Below are 15,749 nucleotides of genomic sequence, written 5' to 3' on the forward strand. Positions count from 1 at the left end.
CAGGAATGCGAACATATTCTCCGTGACGTAACCTCAAATTTCCCTAAGAAGGGATTAAAAAAAAAGACACAGAAAGCTAATCACTCAATGCCTTTGGTAGAAATTGTGTTTTTTTTTCTCCTCCATTTGTTCTTCGTCCAGATCCACTCTCCAGGCCCCAAGAAGCTCACCTTTATGGGCCACGTCCCCCCAGGCTCCCCTGACCTCTGGGCTGGGGTCATGCTCAGGAGCAACGGGAGGCCCCAGCAAGACGTTGGGGGCGTGCTAAGGGCTGGGCAGGTCGGGGTGTTCTCTCCTCTACCCCTTGGGCTGGGGTGTGACAGCTTCCCCTAATTGCTAGTCCCTGGGGGCCTTACCCTCCCCTGCTGGTTACCTCAGGCCAGGCCACACCTCTGCAAATCACCTCTTCATTAAACACTCTTCAGCTAAACCCTGAGACGGGCCTTGTGGCCAGGGCCCAAAAGACACAGTCAAAATTTATTCCAGATACCAAGCAAATGTTCATGTTTATTAATACAGGTTACATACATTTTTTAAAAACAGAGAACATAAAAACAGTGACATAATATTCTCTAAGTACAGACTGATGATGTGCTAGCGACAGCCATATTACGTCAGAGGCATTTTCATACCTGCAGACTCAATGAACAACGACTAAATCACTCAGCTGGAGAAAATGAATAGAATAACTAAATTAATAAAAATCAATGCTAGCTTCTACTTATAATACATACTATTCTGTAAATTATTCTGTGGCATTTGGAAATTTGCTTTTAAATAGGTAAGCATTTGCCTTGCAACTTTCCACTTTTCTTGTTTGTTTAAAATGCCAACATTTTGTCATAAGGAAAAAAGATACACTTCAACCTAATCGTCAAATTATTTTGTCAAATCCATGAGGGTTTTCTGTACTTGTTACTCATCATGGCATTAAATTAGCTCATTGACATTTTTTTTTTGAGGAAGATTAGCCCTGAACTAACATCTGCTGCCAATCCTCCTCTTTTTGCTGAGGAAGACTGGCCCTGAGCTAACATCTGTGCCCATCTTCCTCTACTTTATATGTGGGACACCCGCCACAGCATGGCTTGCCAAGCAGTGCACAGGTCCGTACTTGGGATCCGAACCTGCGAATCCCAGGCTGCCAAAAAGGAATGCGTGAACTTTACTGCTGCACCACCAGGCAGGCCCCTCATTAACTCTTAATACAAGTGAGTGGAAAATACAGGATAAGTTTCCTAGATTACAAAGTCAGTTTTGTTTTCTTCTGTCATTTCTAATCAGACTGACATAACTGATTCTTTTAAAAAGACCTGATTTGAGTAATTTCTTGAAAACACTTATAAATAGTGTCCAATTCCTGTAAACTGAAGGACTGACTTTAAAAAATGCGCTTCCTGTATTCCATTATGTTTTCTGCTCAAGTTATAACCACAGGAAGCAGTAACGTAAATGTTCAAAGTTCTTCAAAGGACAGGCCCTGCTTGGGTGAGACTTGCTTGGTGACAACTGGCTAAAAACACTTCTTTATGTAATGACACATTTATTACACACGTCACACTCTACGTGTCGTCTACGCTGTTCTTCTTGAGGGCCGGTCTCAGTCTTACTCAGCTCTCTACGCCCAGAGCACACCTGGGTGCTGACGCTGGCTCACGGGTGTTTCCATCCGAGAGTGGTCCTGGCAGGGTACCGCTAGAAGGGCATGCGCCTTCTTTTTCTGTTCTCGAAATCCACAGAGAGGTCTTTTATATTCATTCTGTCCAGGGACAGCGCGGCCTGCTCCGCCGGTTCCTCCCAAATGGGATCAGCTCCGAGCCTGCCCCTGAGAGAACCCTAGGAGGAGAGAGCAAACACAGGGGTCCAGCGCCTCTGCTCTCCGGCGGCTCAGCCAACGGGCTTCTGGCCACGCCTGTCTGCAGCGGCCCCGCCCTGCGTCTACTGCGGCGAGGCCTCCATCCCGGGGCAGGGAATTGTGAAGCCCGGCCTAACATCACTGGTGGAACCTATGCTCCTTCTTGGTTTACGTATTCAGCATGTAAAACATCCAAAATGCTACCCATATCATCTGTTTTCGCAATTTAAGGAATTCAAACTTTGATATGTTTAGAATGAAAAACAGTAGAACTTTTTCTACACACAAATACTGTCTTATCCCTCAATAACTTAAACATTGCTGCTGAACAATTTCAAGATACACTTATTTGCAAAAGCTGGGTAAGTCCAAACTAGAGAATCGCTCACTACTGATGGACAGCTCCAGGTGTTGAGGCCTGAACTGCACCAACCTAAACTTTGCCTATGAAATCAGAGAATCAGAGTTTATTTCCATAATCTCTGGGGGGGAAAAAAAGGAGGGGTTCAAAGTGCCTCATCTATACTGCACTGCAGGTGACACAAGTGGGTGTATGTACATGAATGTACATACATCAAAAAGTGACATCCAGTTACTACTGCAGCATTGGCAACACTCCCTGGGAACAATGTCGTTTTCTATTCCCATTATCTTTTCCTGTAATGAACAAATAAATATGCTTAATGGCTCTCCTAAGAAGGAGGCATGCAAATCATACATTTCCTGTTTTTGACGGTGAAGTAAATACTGTTTTGGCAAGGACTAGTAGAATCCTCAGGTTATGTAGGTTTTTTTTTAACCTTTTCTTTTTAACTCACTGGCAGTCCCTTTTCCTAAGCTAACAGCTTTTTGTATATGCTGTTGCTCAGGTTACTAGAGCACGTATCCATTTTACTCGCCATGAGCTGACCGCTGCTGTTAGAACTGCTGGGGTCGGGACTTTCTTTGCAGCAGAAGATGCTGTAGAGGTGCCGCTGGCACTCGGAGGAAGCGTAATAGTAGATCAAGGGGTCAATGCAACAGCTTATGCTGCTGACACAGACACAGAGGAGGTAAGCAAAGTAGGCAGCCTCTGTTGTGGAAATCGGAAACAGGAACGAATAGTGCAGAATCAGGAGGACGTTTGTGGGTCCGAAGCAAACGATGAAGATGCAGAAAACAGCAGCCGATAAGAACAAAGCCCGGGACTTCTTGCTCTGGTTGGCAACTGCGGAAGAGCTAAGACATCGAATGATAGACACGTAACAGACTGTGGAAATGATCAACGGCACAAAAAAGAAGACGGCAGAGAAGGCTGAGAAGTAATAGGCATAGTAACCTTCCAGCAGCGTCTTGTTGAGCACGTCATGACAAGTGGTTATGTTGAGCCCCGGCACCCGGGTGGTCTGCTCCTGGAGGAGAAGAGGCACCACCCCCGCGATGGCCAGAGCCCAGATGGCCAGGCACGTGAAGGACGCCCTCCCCAGCGTGCGCCAGGAGAGGGACCGGATAGGGTACACCACAGCCAGAAACCGGTCAATGCTTATGACTGTCATGAGCATGATGGAGGCATACATGTTACAGTAAAATGCCGCAGTGACGAAGCGACACATTTCAGACCCAAATTTCCAATCACTTCCGGAAAAGTAATAGCTGATCTTAAAGGGGAGCACAGACACAAAGAACACGTCTGCCATGGCCAGGTGTAACATGTACACCATGGCAGGCTTCTTGATCTTCATTTTCAAGATGAACAACACAATGGCCATGATGTTGAGAGGCAGGCTTATCACGAACACACCCGTGTAGACAGAGGGGATGAAGAGAGTCAACCAGGTGCTGGTCAGATACCCTAAGGCCTCTTTGGAGATGGGCTCCCCAGGCGGCTTTCGAAGCGGACTGCTCCTGTTGATGGAGCTTGATGTGTCTTCAGTTAACATGCTTTTGTTCTCCTCCTCGTACCCCTCCCCCATGGGGAATGGTTCAAATTGATCGTGGGAATTACTGAGAATAAACGACCGGGGATCCACAGTATCATTTGTTGCTTTTGACCCTGAAAAATAAAATTTAAAAAAAGAGAATGAATTAAAAAGGCAAAAGAGACAGGCAGAGAGTACCTGGTACTTCTGATTTTGTTCTCTTACTAGGAGAGCGGGGCGGGGGGCAGAGCGCAGGTGGCGCGTGAACGGGTTCCGACCTTAGCAGGGGACTGGCTAATTGAAAACCGCGTGCAACGTTCTGACACAAGCGAACCTTTAAAACCCTGCTCCTCAGAGAGATAGAGGCCAACGACACACTCGCAGAGACCCAGCCTGCAGACGTTGGGAAAGGCTGAGTACCTGACACGAAGGAAAAAAGCAGAGATTTCTTCTCTCTCCTAGCCACCGTCTATAGAAACAAGCCCCTCCCAGGCTATAGACAGGACTTCTCTTTCCTCCACCTGCCTTCGTGTGGACATTTCTCCATTTAGTTTGCGGTCCCCCCGAGAACCCATCCCCGCCAACAGAAAAATCCAGAGAACGTTGAGGGGACTTCTTCAAGCGATGGAGCTAGTGGCAAATTCAGAGTGGGGCCGAGGGCTCCCCTTTCCACAACCATGACCAATGTGACAGTAGTTTTCTTCTACTATCTTTAGTCAGTTTACACAGCAGAATGTCCCAAATCTCTCACTGTATTTGGGTCTAAACCACCATCGCTCGGCTTATATTCTAATACACCCACAAGGCCCTACCACCTCAGTCATCTTCCTGTCTCCTTTCTCTGCAGGTCAGTGGAGCAGCAGATGATCTAGGCTGATGGCCTTCTCAGCTCAGTTGCAGAGTGCTGCGTGCACCGAGGCTGGCGCCACGCCAACCAGCTCTTTTGAGTATCATCCAGAAGTCAAAGCAAAGGCTCAGTTGCAGACTTTCTCCCTTTACCACCCTCTTCCAGTACAAACACCCGTTTGAAATGTTCATCAAAGGAACGCAACACTTAGCCACTGGAATTCAACCAGCTTTTCCTTCCAAGGAGGTTTGCCAAAATTCTGCCATTGAGGAGGCTTGGACAAAGAGCCTCTGTTGCGCCTTGGGAAGCTGAAGGGTATGGAGAGAAACCACAGAGGAAAAGGGGCCAGGTCTCCACCCCGGGAGTGTTCACAGTGAAGGTTAGACACGCAGGCCACTCAGAAGTGATGCTAGAGGATTCAAAAACTGGCTGGAAATTGGATAAGTACAGTGGATTTTCAAACTTTTGGTTTCATTTCTCAGTAGTGGAACACTCCTGCAAACAAAAACTTATACAGAGAAGCATAAATGCAATAAAACAGAGAGTTCTTTTCTGGCGTGGCTCTGTAAGGTCCTACCAGACTCAACCATCCCTTAGATAAAAATGACAAACTCTGGACCCCCTTCCTTCCCTAAATCAATGACCCGAGGGCATTTAGGTTCACAAGGCGGTGTTGGGGAGGGGAGGGATGAATCTGGAAAGAAAGGATGGCACCTGGTGAGTTTCTTGTTTTCAGTGGCTTTTAGCTTGAGAGAAGGCCCAAGTCAGTGCCACAAAGGATGGTTAAAACTCAGATAGAAAATCCACAGTCTTTCTGGCCTGAAGAACCACAGGACAGAGTTCAGGGCAACCATGGTCATTGGCAAGTGAGGAGATAATCCTAAAAAGGAAAAAGTCAGAGAGAGGGGGCCCTACAGTCCCCTGGGAGCTCTGCCCCAGGCCCTGGCTGACTCTTGAACCCGCATGGCATGTGTAGGGAGGACGCTAAGCAGCGCTGCTCAAGATAAAGGAGCCGAAGCGGAAGCAGCATTTGAGCTCTCAGCTCAAGAGGGAGAGTTTGCAGTTCGAGCCCAACCAAATTAACTGCCTGCTGAAGCAAAAACACCACCATTCTTTGGAGAAATAAAACAAAATCTTGAGTTTTTTTAATCAGTGACAACGTCCAGGATATAATCCAAAATCATTTACTATAAAAAGAATCATCAGGAAAGTGTGACTCAGTCTCAAGAAAAAAAAAAATCAATGGAAACCAATCCCAAGATGACCCAGATGTTGGAATTAGGGGATAAGGATTTTAAAGGATGTGTTACAGCAACTATACTCAATGAAGGAAAGGAAAATATTTCATTGAAATGGATGAAAAAAAAAATCAGCAAAGAAACCAACCAATGGAAATTGTAGAACTAGAAAATGAAGCACAAGAAGTTGGCATTTATTTCCAAAATGAACAGCAAAGCTAGAGCGGTACCGACTGAGACGGCAGAACAGGGCCTCACAGTGAAAGGCTGAGGCCAAAGGACCGCAGCAAGGTCATGAGTGGGTCCCCTAGGGCGAAGGGGTGGCCAGATTTGTCACAGGGAGAGGATAAATGTCTCCAGGGACAAGCCTCTGAGAACACATATATGTCTAGATTGTTCCTCTTGTTGATGGAGCTTGATCTGTCTTCAATTAACCTGCTTTCGTCGTTTTCCTCCTTGTACCCCTCCCCCATGGGGAATGGTTCAAATCGATCATGGGAATTACTGAGAATAAACGACCGGGTAAGAAACTGTTCCCACCAGTTTCTGAATCTCCAGGACAGTGCCCCTTAAATTGGCTTTTAATCACAGATCTGCATTCTTATCTTGGCTCTGCCAGGAGTCACTTAACCCCCGTGAACGCAGGCTCAGAATCATTAAAATGGGATTCCAACACCTGTGTGGCCTGCAAATCTGGCAGCTAGCAGCGTCCCATGTGAAACAGGACACGTGTTCACTTTGAAAACTTTAAAAAAATTCATCAAGGTAAGAAATTATTATTATGCTTCCCCTCTCACTTCAATGTAGCTTGCTTTTAGACTCAATTATTTACTCACTCTCAATTATTTTAAATTAAAATGGAATCTAGGCTCCTTTTCCCTCCTACTTAGCGATGTTTAGTTTTCCCTTATGAGGAGGTACATGAACAGCCTGTAAGTACATAACCCGGGTACTCAGAGCTGTAAATGAAATGTCAGATTCATAGCCTTTTCCAGAAGTATCACTTTCTTCCCTTTGTGATGCATCTCACTTACTCTGTGTGCTTCTTGACCCAGTGACATGGAGGCCTGACACTGGGACCGACAACCCCAGTGGGATGCGAGGCCACTGTCAAGGTCATAACGAACGTGTGGGAGCTGAAAGAAAAGAATGAATGGGCTCTGCCTTTTTAACACCACGAAGACAAGTGTCCTTAAACATGTTGACCTAGCGAAACCTTAAAACAACACCATGCTCCTCCGGTTTGGGAAAGCTGGCCAGATTAAGGACTTTCGTCCTGCATGGAGGGGATTCACACACATGTGAACCAAGACACCCCCCAGAGGAACGACACAATTTGAAAGCTACTGAATACTCACAGCGAAGCTTCTTAGGTACTATCACTTGCTCTGAAAATAAAACCATCCTTAGCTTTACCCTGTATTTAGTAGTTTGGCAATAAGTATTTGTTTTCAAAAATTTCTTGCCCGGCTAGGCCTTCGTGGGCAGTGTGGTGTGGAGGACAGAAACATTATACCCATTGGAACATGACTATGAAAACTATGGTTTTCCCAAAGAAAGCAGCTCAGGTGCTAAAGTCAGTTCTCAGACTTCTTGCTAAGTTTTCCTTCATTTAGTTTTTTCTAAACGGCTCCAGAGTGGTTCTGTTACTGAATAGAGCATATTGCTCAATAGCTTAACTATGGACTCTCTATAACTCTGGAGATTTTTTAAAATTAGTAAGTCAGGCAATGCTTTTTCTGACTTTGACGAGATCTGGCCTGGAAGCAGAGTGGTGACTGGATGCTCTTCCAAAGTCCATGCGATCCTGGGAGTTGCACCATGCCAGCCTCCCAGGACTCTCCAGCCTCAGTTACGACTCAGACCTCTGCCCTATGGGGCTCAGACTCCTTGGAATTAACGAAGCAGAAGCTCCAGGACCTTGCCCACATTCCCACACGGAGCAGGAGAGTTGCAGCCTGCACTTCTCCATGAGTGAACCAACACTACAGGCTCAAGAGAAATAAAGAAGAGGATGATGGAAAAACAACAGAAACATACTAACCCCATCAAGAGGAATGCAGTGGCATTACTGGAATGTTTTACTGCCTCAAGGGCAAACACACACCATTTTCCAATGAAAAGAACCAGTCCTCCTCAAAGAAATGGCTGGTTCCAGATCTGGGGTAGGAAATACACAAGATGAGCCTTGAACATCTTCAAAGAATATGAGGGTCAGCTCAGAAAGACTCTGCTGTCAGTCAGAAGGGGAGGACACTGGCCAAGGGAGGACAACTGATCACCAAAAGACTAATGATGGAAATGAATTGAAACACTCGAAACATCATAAATGTTAAGATCCACGAATTCATAATGATGCTCAAAGGAAAATAAAACCTTTTTGGTCACCTTTGGAGGAAATCTCAGTCTGAAAACCGGTAAATAAAGACAAGATTCAAGCATTTATCCTGCCTTTTCTATATGAATGATATTTCAGGGAAATGAAAGAGTCAACGAGGGAGAGTTCCTTATAAAATAATTCCAGCTATAAACTTGGGAATAACAGCAGATTTAGAAAAGTATCATTTTGAAGCTTTGAGTGAAATAATGGATTTGGTTCAATGATCATCAGTGGTTGCAAAAACTGTTAGGTGAAAGGTTAAAGGGGAACTTCACAACAGCTGGATCGAGCTGACAACACCTGGATCCACTGAGTAATCCTCAGATCTCAAAAAGAGAGACAGTCTTGAGGTGACGTAACAGGGGCGCCCAGCACCACAGCTGATGTCGTCCTGCACACAGCCGAACCCGAATCCAAGCAAGCCTCCAGCTGTCCCGACCGCACGGCAGGAAACACGGAGGACAGCTGGGCGTGTGGGACAACCCTAAAGACGCAGCTGGCCAGTCCAGCACGGAGGGAAGTCTGTAAGACAAAAGACCCAGTTTCTTTAACAAATAAACGGCCATAAAAAAGGAGAAGAGGGGAAACAGAGACAGATTAGAAGAGGTTTAAGAGACATACCTACCAAATGCAAGGGGGGCCTTGTCTGATCCCGATTCCAATAAATCAGCTGTAAGAAGGCATTTCTGAGACAGTGAGATCTGGACACGGACTGAACAGTCCATGATATGGGACACTGCTGTTCGTCTGTTTAGGTGTTATAGCAGTATTGTGCTATGTGAAAAAAAAAGTCCTTATCTCTAAGGATATATACTGATGCATTTATGGATGACATGATATAATGTCTGGGATTTGCTTTAAAATTGTCCAGTTAGGGGAGGAGGAAAGTGAGGGTACAGATAAAACAAGATATGGGAGATAATGATACTGTTCACTTTTGGATATGTTTGAAAATTTTCATAATAAAAGGAAAAAAAGAAAAAATATTTATGCATATTTACTTGCCACTAGAAACTAAGGACAAAGGTTTTTGCTTTTATTTTCTTCGGACTTGGTTTCGGAGGAGAAAAAGTTCTTGAACGTTTGTGTGAACATAGGTTCACACTTAGAGAATTCATGTGATACCAACTCTTCAAAGGCCTTTCTGGAACATGGAGGAACTGCTGTATGAAAACACTTAACATTTCATGAGGTCCTACTACGTGCTGGATGTTTTACCTCATGTCACTCTAAAGTTTCTATGAGATGAGCATTACAACCCCCATTTTATGGACAACATGTGGAGGCACAGAGAGGTAAAGTAACTAATCCAAAGCCACACAGCTAACAAGCGGAAGAGCCAGGATTTGAACCTCCATCTGCCTGGCTCCAAATCTCATACCCTTTAAACTAATATACTAACCTCTTTAAAAAACTGGAAATCCATGACTTACTCCTACAAGAGTACTATTCTTTTCCTCTAAGCATTTCACCAAACAAATGAATCTGCCCATCCTTTGAACTAGAGCAGGCAGTGCGGGGCCCTGAGAATGGGTACCTCAAGTTGACGATGTTCACAGCTGTGGCTGGGGAATTCAGAAGTGCCGCTGACTGTGGCCACACACCAACCAGATGCCAACACCCCAGCCCCCAAAGGAAGGAGAGAGGTAGCAGAGAGACATTCAAGGACAAAACAGAAAAGCAAGTCTTTCAGATATTGTTTGAGAGGGGGCAGAGGCAAGGGCATTAGGTGAACAGAAACCTCTGCTGTGGAAAAACCAGAATTAGAGGGAAACCAGGCACACACTGACTGGAGGGTTACGAAAAGGTGGCCAGCACTGGAGGCGGCCTCGCCTCCTCTCCCTCCGCATGCTGGTGCAGGGACTCAGCTGGAAGCCAACCGAGGTAGAAGTGGGAAGGGTGAGGCTAGCGGAGTAAAGACAGCCAGAGAATCTCAATGTGGGTGCCCGCCATGCCACAGCGGGAACAAGACAACAAGAGGGAAGTGTAGGGGCCCCTGCCTGGAGCCTCCTGGCGGCCAGGGCCTGGCACGTGGGGTTAGGACACCAACAGGCTTCTCTGGGAATTACTCAGATTCCCAGGCTGTCCCCGGCCTGCACGGCCGCTTCCCACCAAAAGATACACGCCTTCAGCTCTGCCTGGGAATGCTGCTCTCTACTCTCCAAGACGGGGAGCTAAGATGAAAACAAAGGCACAGTAAAGAGGTTAACAGTCACCACTTCCTCCTGGGACCCAGCTGTCCCCAACCCCGCCCCAGTCCTTCTGCAGACTGTACACCTCAACTCAAATCAGTTTCTGGAGCCAATAGAAACCATCTTAAATGGCACTTCCTGGAAATCGAACTCTTCTTGGAAGTGCCGTCAACTGGGCTATGGCAGCACAAGTCGCTGCAGCTGCTGCTCTTTCAAATGACGGCAGTTATTGATAATGCTTATGGAGTGAACTCACAGCGTGTACAAGCGCTTTTAAAAATCGAATAGAAAGTATCAGAAAGCACAGCACGTGGTAAAGGTGAGTATCATTGGGTAAAAGTTTTGCTTCCTATCCATACATACACACCACTTGTCCGTGCAAGCTTGTTGCACACACACAGCTACTGTGTCATAATGTAAAGTGTATTTCTTACAGTTCTTACTGTTGGTGAGCAAAAAAGAAAAACACTCTTCCACAATACTATAAACCTGACTTCTCCTTCATCACAGCACATAGAAGACACATAGAAGACACATAGATTATATAATGCCCTTACTTAAAGGTAAATAAATTTGTTTTCAAGTGCAAATTACAGATTATTCCTGTTATTTCAAAAGGCAGGTTCTTTTGAAAGCGAGTAAAGAAAGTCTAAAGGCCTATAATGGCCCTTTAACTGGCAGAACTTCCCTGGATGGTCTGGTCTGGAAGAAAAAGAGGCGGAATGTCAGGGGGCTTCTCCCAGTACCATCCCGAGGTCAGAGGTCAACAGGGGAGCCTGTATTTGCGGGACGTGGCAGCTCACGTCCAGAACAACAATGTCGGCCTGTAGAGCTAGCTGCTTCTCTGAGGGTCTTAGCGTGAGCAAGAGAGGGCAAAAGGCAGAAGGAAAGAAACCACAAAACAGGAGACAGAGGAAATTCCAGGAGACAGGAAATTCTGAATGCTGGATCGCGGAGTCCTCACACTAGCATCATAGTCAGAAATAAACCAGGGCTGCGGTTCCTAAAGACTCTTCCAGGGCGTTTCCGTGGGATCAGGCGCTCAGGAAAACTAGTCAAGGGGGTTCCCCAGACACAAAGGCCACACACCGTACGGTTCCAAGCACAGGAAATACGGGGAAGAGGCCAGCCCACAGGGACACGCGGGGGCTCAGTGCGGGATGGGCACAGTGTCCTTTCGGGGCCATGAAAAGGTTTTGGAATTAGACAGAAGTGGTGGTTGTACAACACTGTAAAAGTACCAAATACCACCAAATTCCAGACTTTAAAATGGTTCATTTTATGCTATGGCAAGGAAGGGAGAGAGGGAGGGAGGAAGGAAGGAAGGGCGAGAGGGAGGAAGAAAGAAAAAGAAAGAGAGAAAGAAAGAAGAGTTTCAGGGGAAAAGAGGGACGTGTGTCCAAAATGAGGACAGCGGGGAGATTAGGAACCCAGGGTCCTGGAGACTTCACTGTCTCGGCAGAACTCCAGCTCAGGGCTCCACTGAGTTCCAGCTCACGAGGGTGACAAGGACAAAGGTGGACTGACTGGGGCAGGAGGAGGGGCAGAAAGGGCACAGGGAAGAGGGGGGCCAGAAGCACTGGAAGAGGAGCACATTCAGAGTGGCTGGGGAGCTGCAGCTCGGGATTCACAACACACTGACCCGCTCAGACATAAAGGGCTGAGAAACGCTGAATGAGAGCGACGGGGGGGAGGGGGCGGAGAGGTGACCAGCAGAGAGCACAAAAGAATATTCCTGAGAAAGGTGAGAATGCCTCAAAAAGCGTTCTCACACACAGGAAGAGCGGATAGATTAGGAATGAACCTACTGGCTTGATACGTCCTATAAAAATAGAGCCAAAGTCACCAAGGAATGAATGAATGAATGAATGAACGAATGAGAGAAGGAGCGAGAGAAGGAAGAAGGGAGGGAGAGAGAAATTAGGCAGATACTGGAGTAGAAAATTACTTGCTGGTTCGTAAGGAATCTGACTTTCCGAGGATTCTGGTCGGCCTCAAGCAGAATCACTGTCTGGTTTGGTGCCTTTTGTTTGGGCTTAAGACCACGGTCTCTCAGAAACGGCCAATTCATTAGCATATTCAAGACAGGGAACTATTTATGGCCTGCCTTACTGGTCTGTTTTTGAAAGTAAACAGCAGGAGGCAGGAGATGCCGAGCATCCAGGCATCCATGTTCACAGCTCCTCCGCGTGTGGCCCGGGCCTTGGGGTGGGGGGGGACAGACTTTGCCTCCATGGGTGCTGGGTTGCCTCTCTACTGTAAGAGGTGGCTTCCTCCCCACAGTGGTGGTGGAGCGAGTGTGCTTCTAACTAGACCTGTGACTTAACCACCCGGGGTCTCAGTTTCCCGACCTGTAGAATGGGGATGACACCTACTGAAAGGGGTGTTACGAGGAATAAATAAGGTGGGAAATGTAATGTACCTAAGCAGGGTGTTGACTGTAGTAGGTTCTTGATAGAAGGTAGCTGTTTTTAATTAAACGTGAACATGTGGGGGCTGGGGAGGGCATTGAGGCCAGAGGGAGTAGCAGGGGGACAGGAGCCAGAGAAAGCATATCTCCCTGGGGGAGGAAGTAGAGAGCAGGGCTGGGTGAAGAACAGGTAGGGGGATAGGGTACGTAATGGGCGAGCATCTGTAATAAGGGAGGCTGGACAGAGGCTGGGGACCCATCCTGCAAGGGGAAGGGCACCTCATTCCACACTGAGGCTCCGGGCTTGAGCCTGTGGGCAGGAGGGCAGCACGTGGAATCTCCCGCCCAGTTCCCTCTGCCATGTCACCATCAGCTATTCTTGAACCCTTTCATCCTCCAGATTCTTAGAAAATTTATAAACATCACCTCTTGGTCACTGGCCATCTTTTCTTTTCTTTTTTTTTTTTGAGGAAGATTAGCCCTGAGCTAACATCTGTCGCCAATCCTCCTCTTTTTGCTGAGAAAGACTGGCCCTGAGCTAACATCCGTGCCCATCTTCCTTTACTTTATATGTGGGACACCCACCACAGCATGGCTTGCCAAGCGGTGCCATGTCCGCACCTGGGATGAGAACTTGTGAACCCCGGACCGCCAAAGGGGAAGGTGTGCACTCAACAGCTGTGCCACTGGGCGGGCCCCCACTGGCCCTCTTCGATGAAGGCAACTCATCACACTGAAATGGCCTGGACACAGGAATGTAAACTGGTTAATGAATTCACGAATGTCTCAACAAACATCTGGGGGGTGAACATCTGCTCTAGACTCCATGTTTCCCCACAGACCCCGAGAGACAATGCTCCTGTTATCCACGGGCAGGCTGGCTAGCGGCTGCAGAACGTCGGGCCCCTATCTGGGGCTCTCGGTTTTCCCAAAAGCATCACCTCAAAACTCACCCTGAGCAAGGACAGAGAGCAGAGAAAATGGTGTCTTTATCACCTCCTAATCTTGATGCATCTACACCATTCCCAGTGTGAAAACAATATGTAGTAGACAGTCGTTCACAGATAATAAGATAACCAGCCAGAACCTGTTTCTGCAAGAAAGAAGGTGGCTAGAAGCTTATAAAGTACTATCGTTACCAAGAAACTAAAACATTTTTTCTCACTTTCTAACTTTACAGGCTAAAAACAACTTCTCTGCCCTGCTTTTTAAGGGGGGAGATGTTGGAAAATACATTTATTTTGTCAAGCAGCCAGAGACTTGCAAGTACACTATTACGGGTAAATGGACTCCGGCGGAGCTACCTCCTGGCCCAGACCAGAAGCTGAAATGCTGGGATCCGACAGTGTCTGCGGGAGCCGGGGTCTGGGGAGGGGGCTCCTTCCTCAGCTCAGTAGGAAGACGGGGTTCTAGACCACGAGCAAACGAAACCTGCCAACAACCGCCGTGGCTGGCCTGCTGTCACCCTCCGTCCTGCACCACGAGCCACTCCCGCGCCCAAGGCCCGTGCCGGGGCTGCTGGCACTGATTTTCCACTAAACGCGCCAAAGGACTGAGCTTTTCTCTACACACTCTCCTCGCCTGGAAAATGTGCAAGAAAAACAGTTCCAACAAAACTAAACTCCAGCGGGGAGCGGTTCTCCACTTCGTATAGAAAAGACCAGGACGTTGATCGGTGGAGCAACGTGAGACCCCTTCTTTTTGGGGTGGTCCTGGGAGAAAGAGGCCACACAGTGGCAACAAATGCAGCGAGGAACGCAGGCTTCCCCTGGAAAACCCGCCCCCTGCCCCTCCGGATCCCGCAGCCCCGGGCTGGCCGGCTGCATCCCCCGAAACCGGCGCAGAGGGGCCTCGGCCGAGCCCGCGAAGGCGGCGGGCGGGACGTGCACGCCCACCTGGCTACGACCGGGGAGGCTCGGATCGCAGCCCAAAAGCCTGTTTGTCTCCTGGAGGAAACTGAGGCAGAGGGTGCGGTCAGGGCCCCGCCTCGAGGAGAAGGCGCAACCTATACCCGTTCAGTTCCCCCCGCGGCGTCCCTCCTGCTCCCGCCGCCCCATCCCAGGGGCCCCCGGCGGCGGGGCCGGAGGCAGGCAGGGCGCGAAGCCCAACCGGGGCGCTCTCACCTGGCCTGCGGCCCCGGGTGCGGGCCGACAGCAGGGGGCCGCACAGACTCAGCCCCGCGGCCACGAGCAGCAGCCGCCGCGGCCCCATTGTCCCAGGCTCGGCGCGGTGGCGCGGTGGCTCGCGCTGCTCCCGAGACTGTCCCGCCGCCGGAGGCGCGGCCCTGCTCTCTCCTCCTCCTCCCGGGGGGGGGCCAGTCGGCAGGGCGGGCAGAGCGCTCCCCGCGGGGCCAGGGCGTGGCGGCGTCTGGCGGCGCTCGGCCGGGCGCGGGGCGGGCGGCTCCGGCTGGGCGGGGCGAGCCGGGAAGGGCGCCCCCCGGTGCCGCGTGTGCGCCTCGCCGCCCGCCCCTCCACGCCGCCCCCTCCCCGCCGCTCCGCTGCCCAGGGGCTCGGCGACCTGGCAACGCCTGTCGCGAGGTGCGCCGCCCGCCCCGCTGCCGGCCACTGCGCGTGGGGAAGCCGAACGAGACGTTTTTCCCTCTGGGCGCCTTGGACCCGCGAAGCTCTCGGAGATTCAGGCTGGCGGGGCCTTGGAACAGGGCCCCGAGGCCTGGGCGGCGGCTCCCTCGGCGTCTCCTTACCTCCCGGGGGCACAGACGGTAGCAGTGACCGTCTGATCAGGGTGCGCCCGGGGCGCCGGGCCCCGACCGAGACCTCGGTGACCCCGGTGCACAGCGCCGTACCTCGGGCGAGCCCGCGGCCCGTTTGGAAGTTGGGGATTTAACTGAAAGTTTGAAAGTGACTTGTGTCTCTGCAACTTAGGGAGAGTGGATTAAGTTCACACGGTGGTGACAAGGCTGCCCCTGATG

General features: G+C 49.2%; 1 protein-coding gene across 2 annotated transcripts; it reads right to left on the reverse strand.

Moving 5' to 3' along the window:
* Nucleotides 1-487: 487 nt before the first annotated feature.
* On the reverse strand, nucleotides 488-15,194 carry F2R (coagulation factor II thrombin receptor). Of its 2 annotated transcripts, none has more exons than XM_014830110.3 (2): nucleotides 14,944-15,194; nucleotides 488-3,887 (listed from the first exon to the last, which is right to left on the reverse strand). In XM_014830110.3, the coding sequence occupies exons 1-2, from the start codon at nucleotides 15,029-15,031 to the stop codon at nucleotides 2,689-2,691; spliced, it is 1,287 nt and encodes a 428-aa protein (XP_014685596.3). In that variant the 5' UTR covers nucleotides 15,032-15,194; the 3' UTR covers nucleotides 488-2,688. The 2 variants fall into 2 exon arrangements, with proteins under 2 accessions (XP_014685596.3, XP_070373995.1); XM_070517894.1 differs by lacking the exon at nucleotides 14,944-15,194 and adding an exon at nucleotides 12,359-12,427.
* Between the last annotated feature and the right edge of the window lie 555 nt (nucleotides 15,195-15,749).

Source organism: Equus asinus, chromosome 9 (assembly GCF_041296235.1).
Source record: "Equus asinus isolate D_3611 breed Donkey chromosome 9, EquAss-T2T_v2, whole genome shotgun sequence".
Taxonomy (NCBI): Eukaryota; Metazoa; Chordata; class Mammalia; order Perissodactyla; family Equidae; genus Equus; species Equus asinus.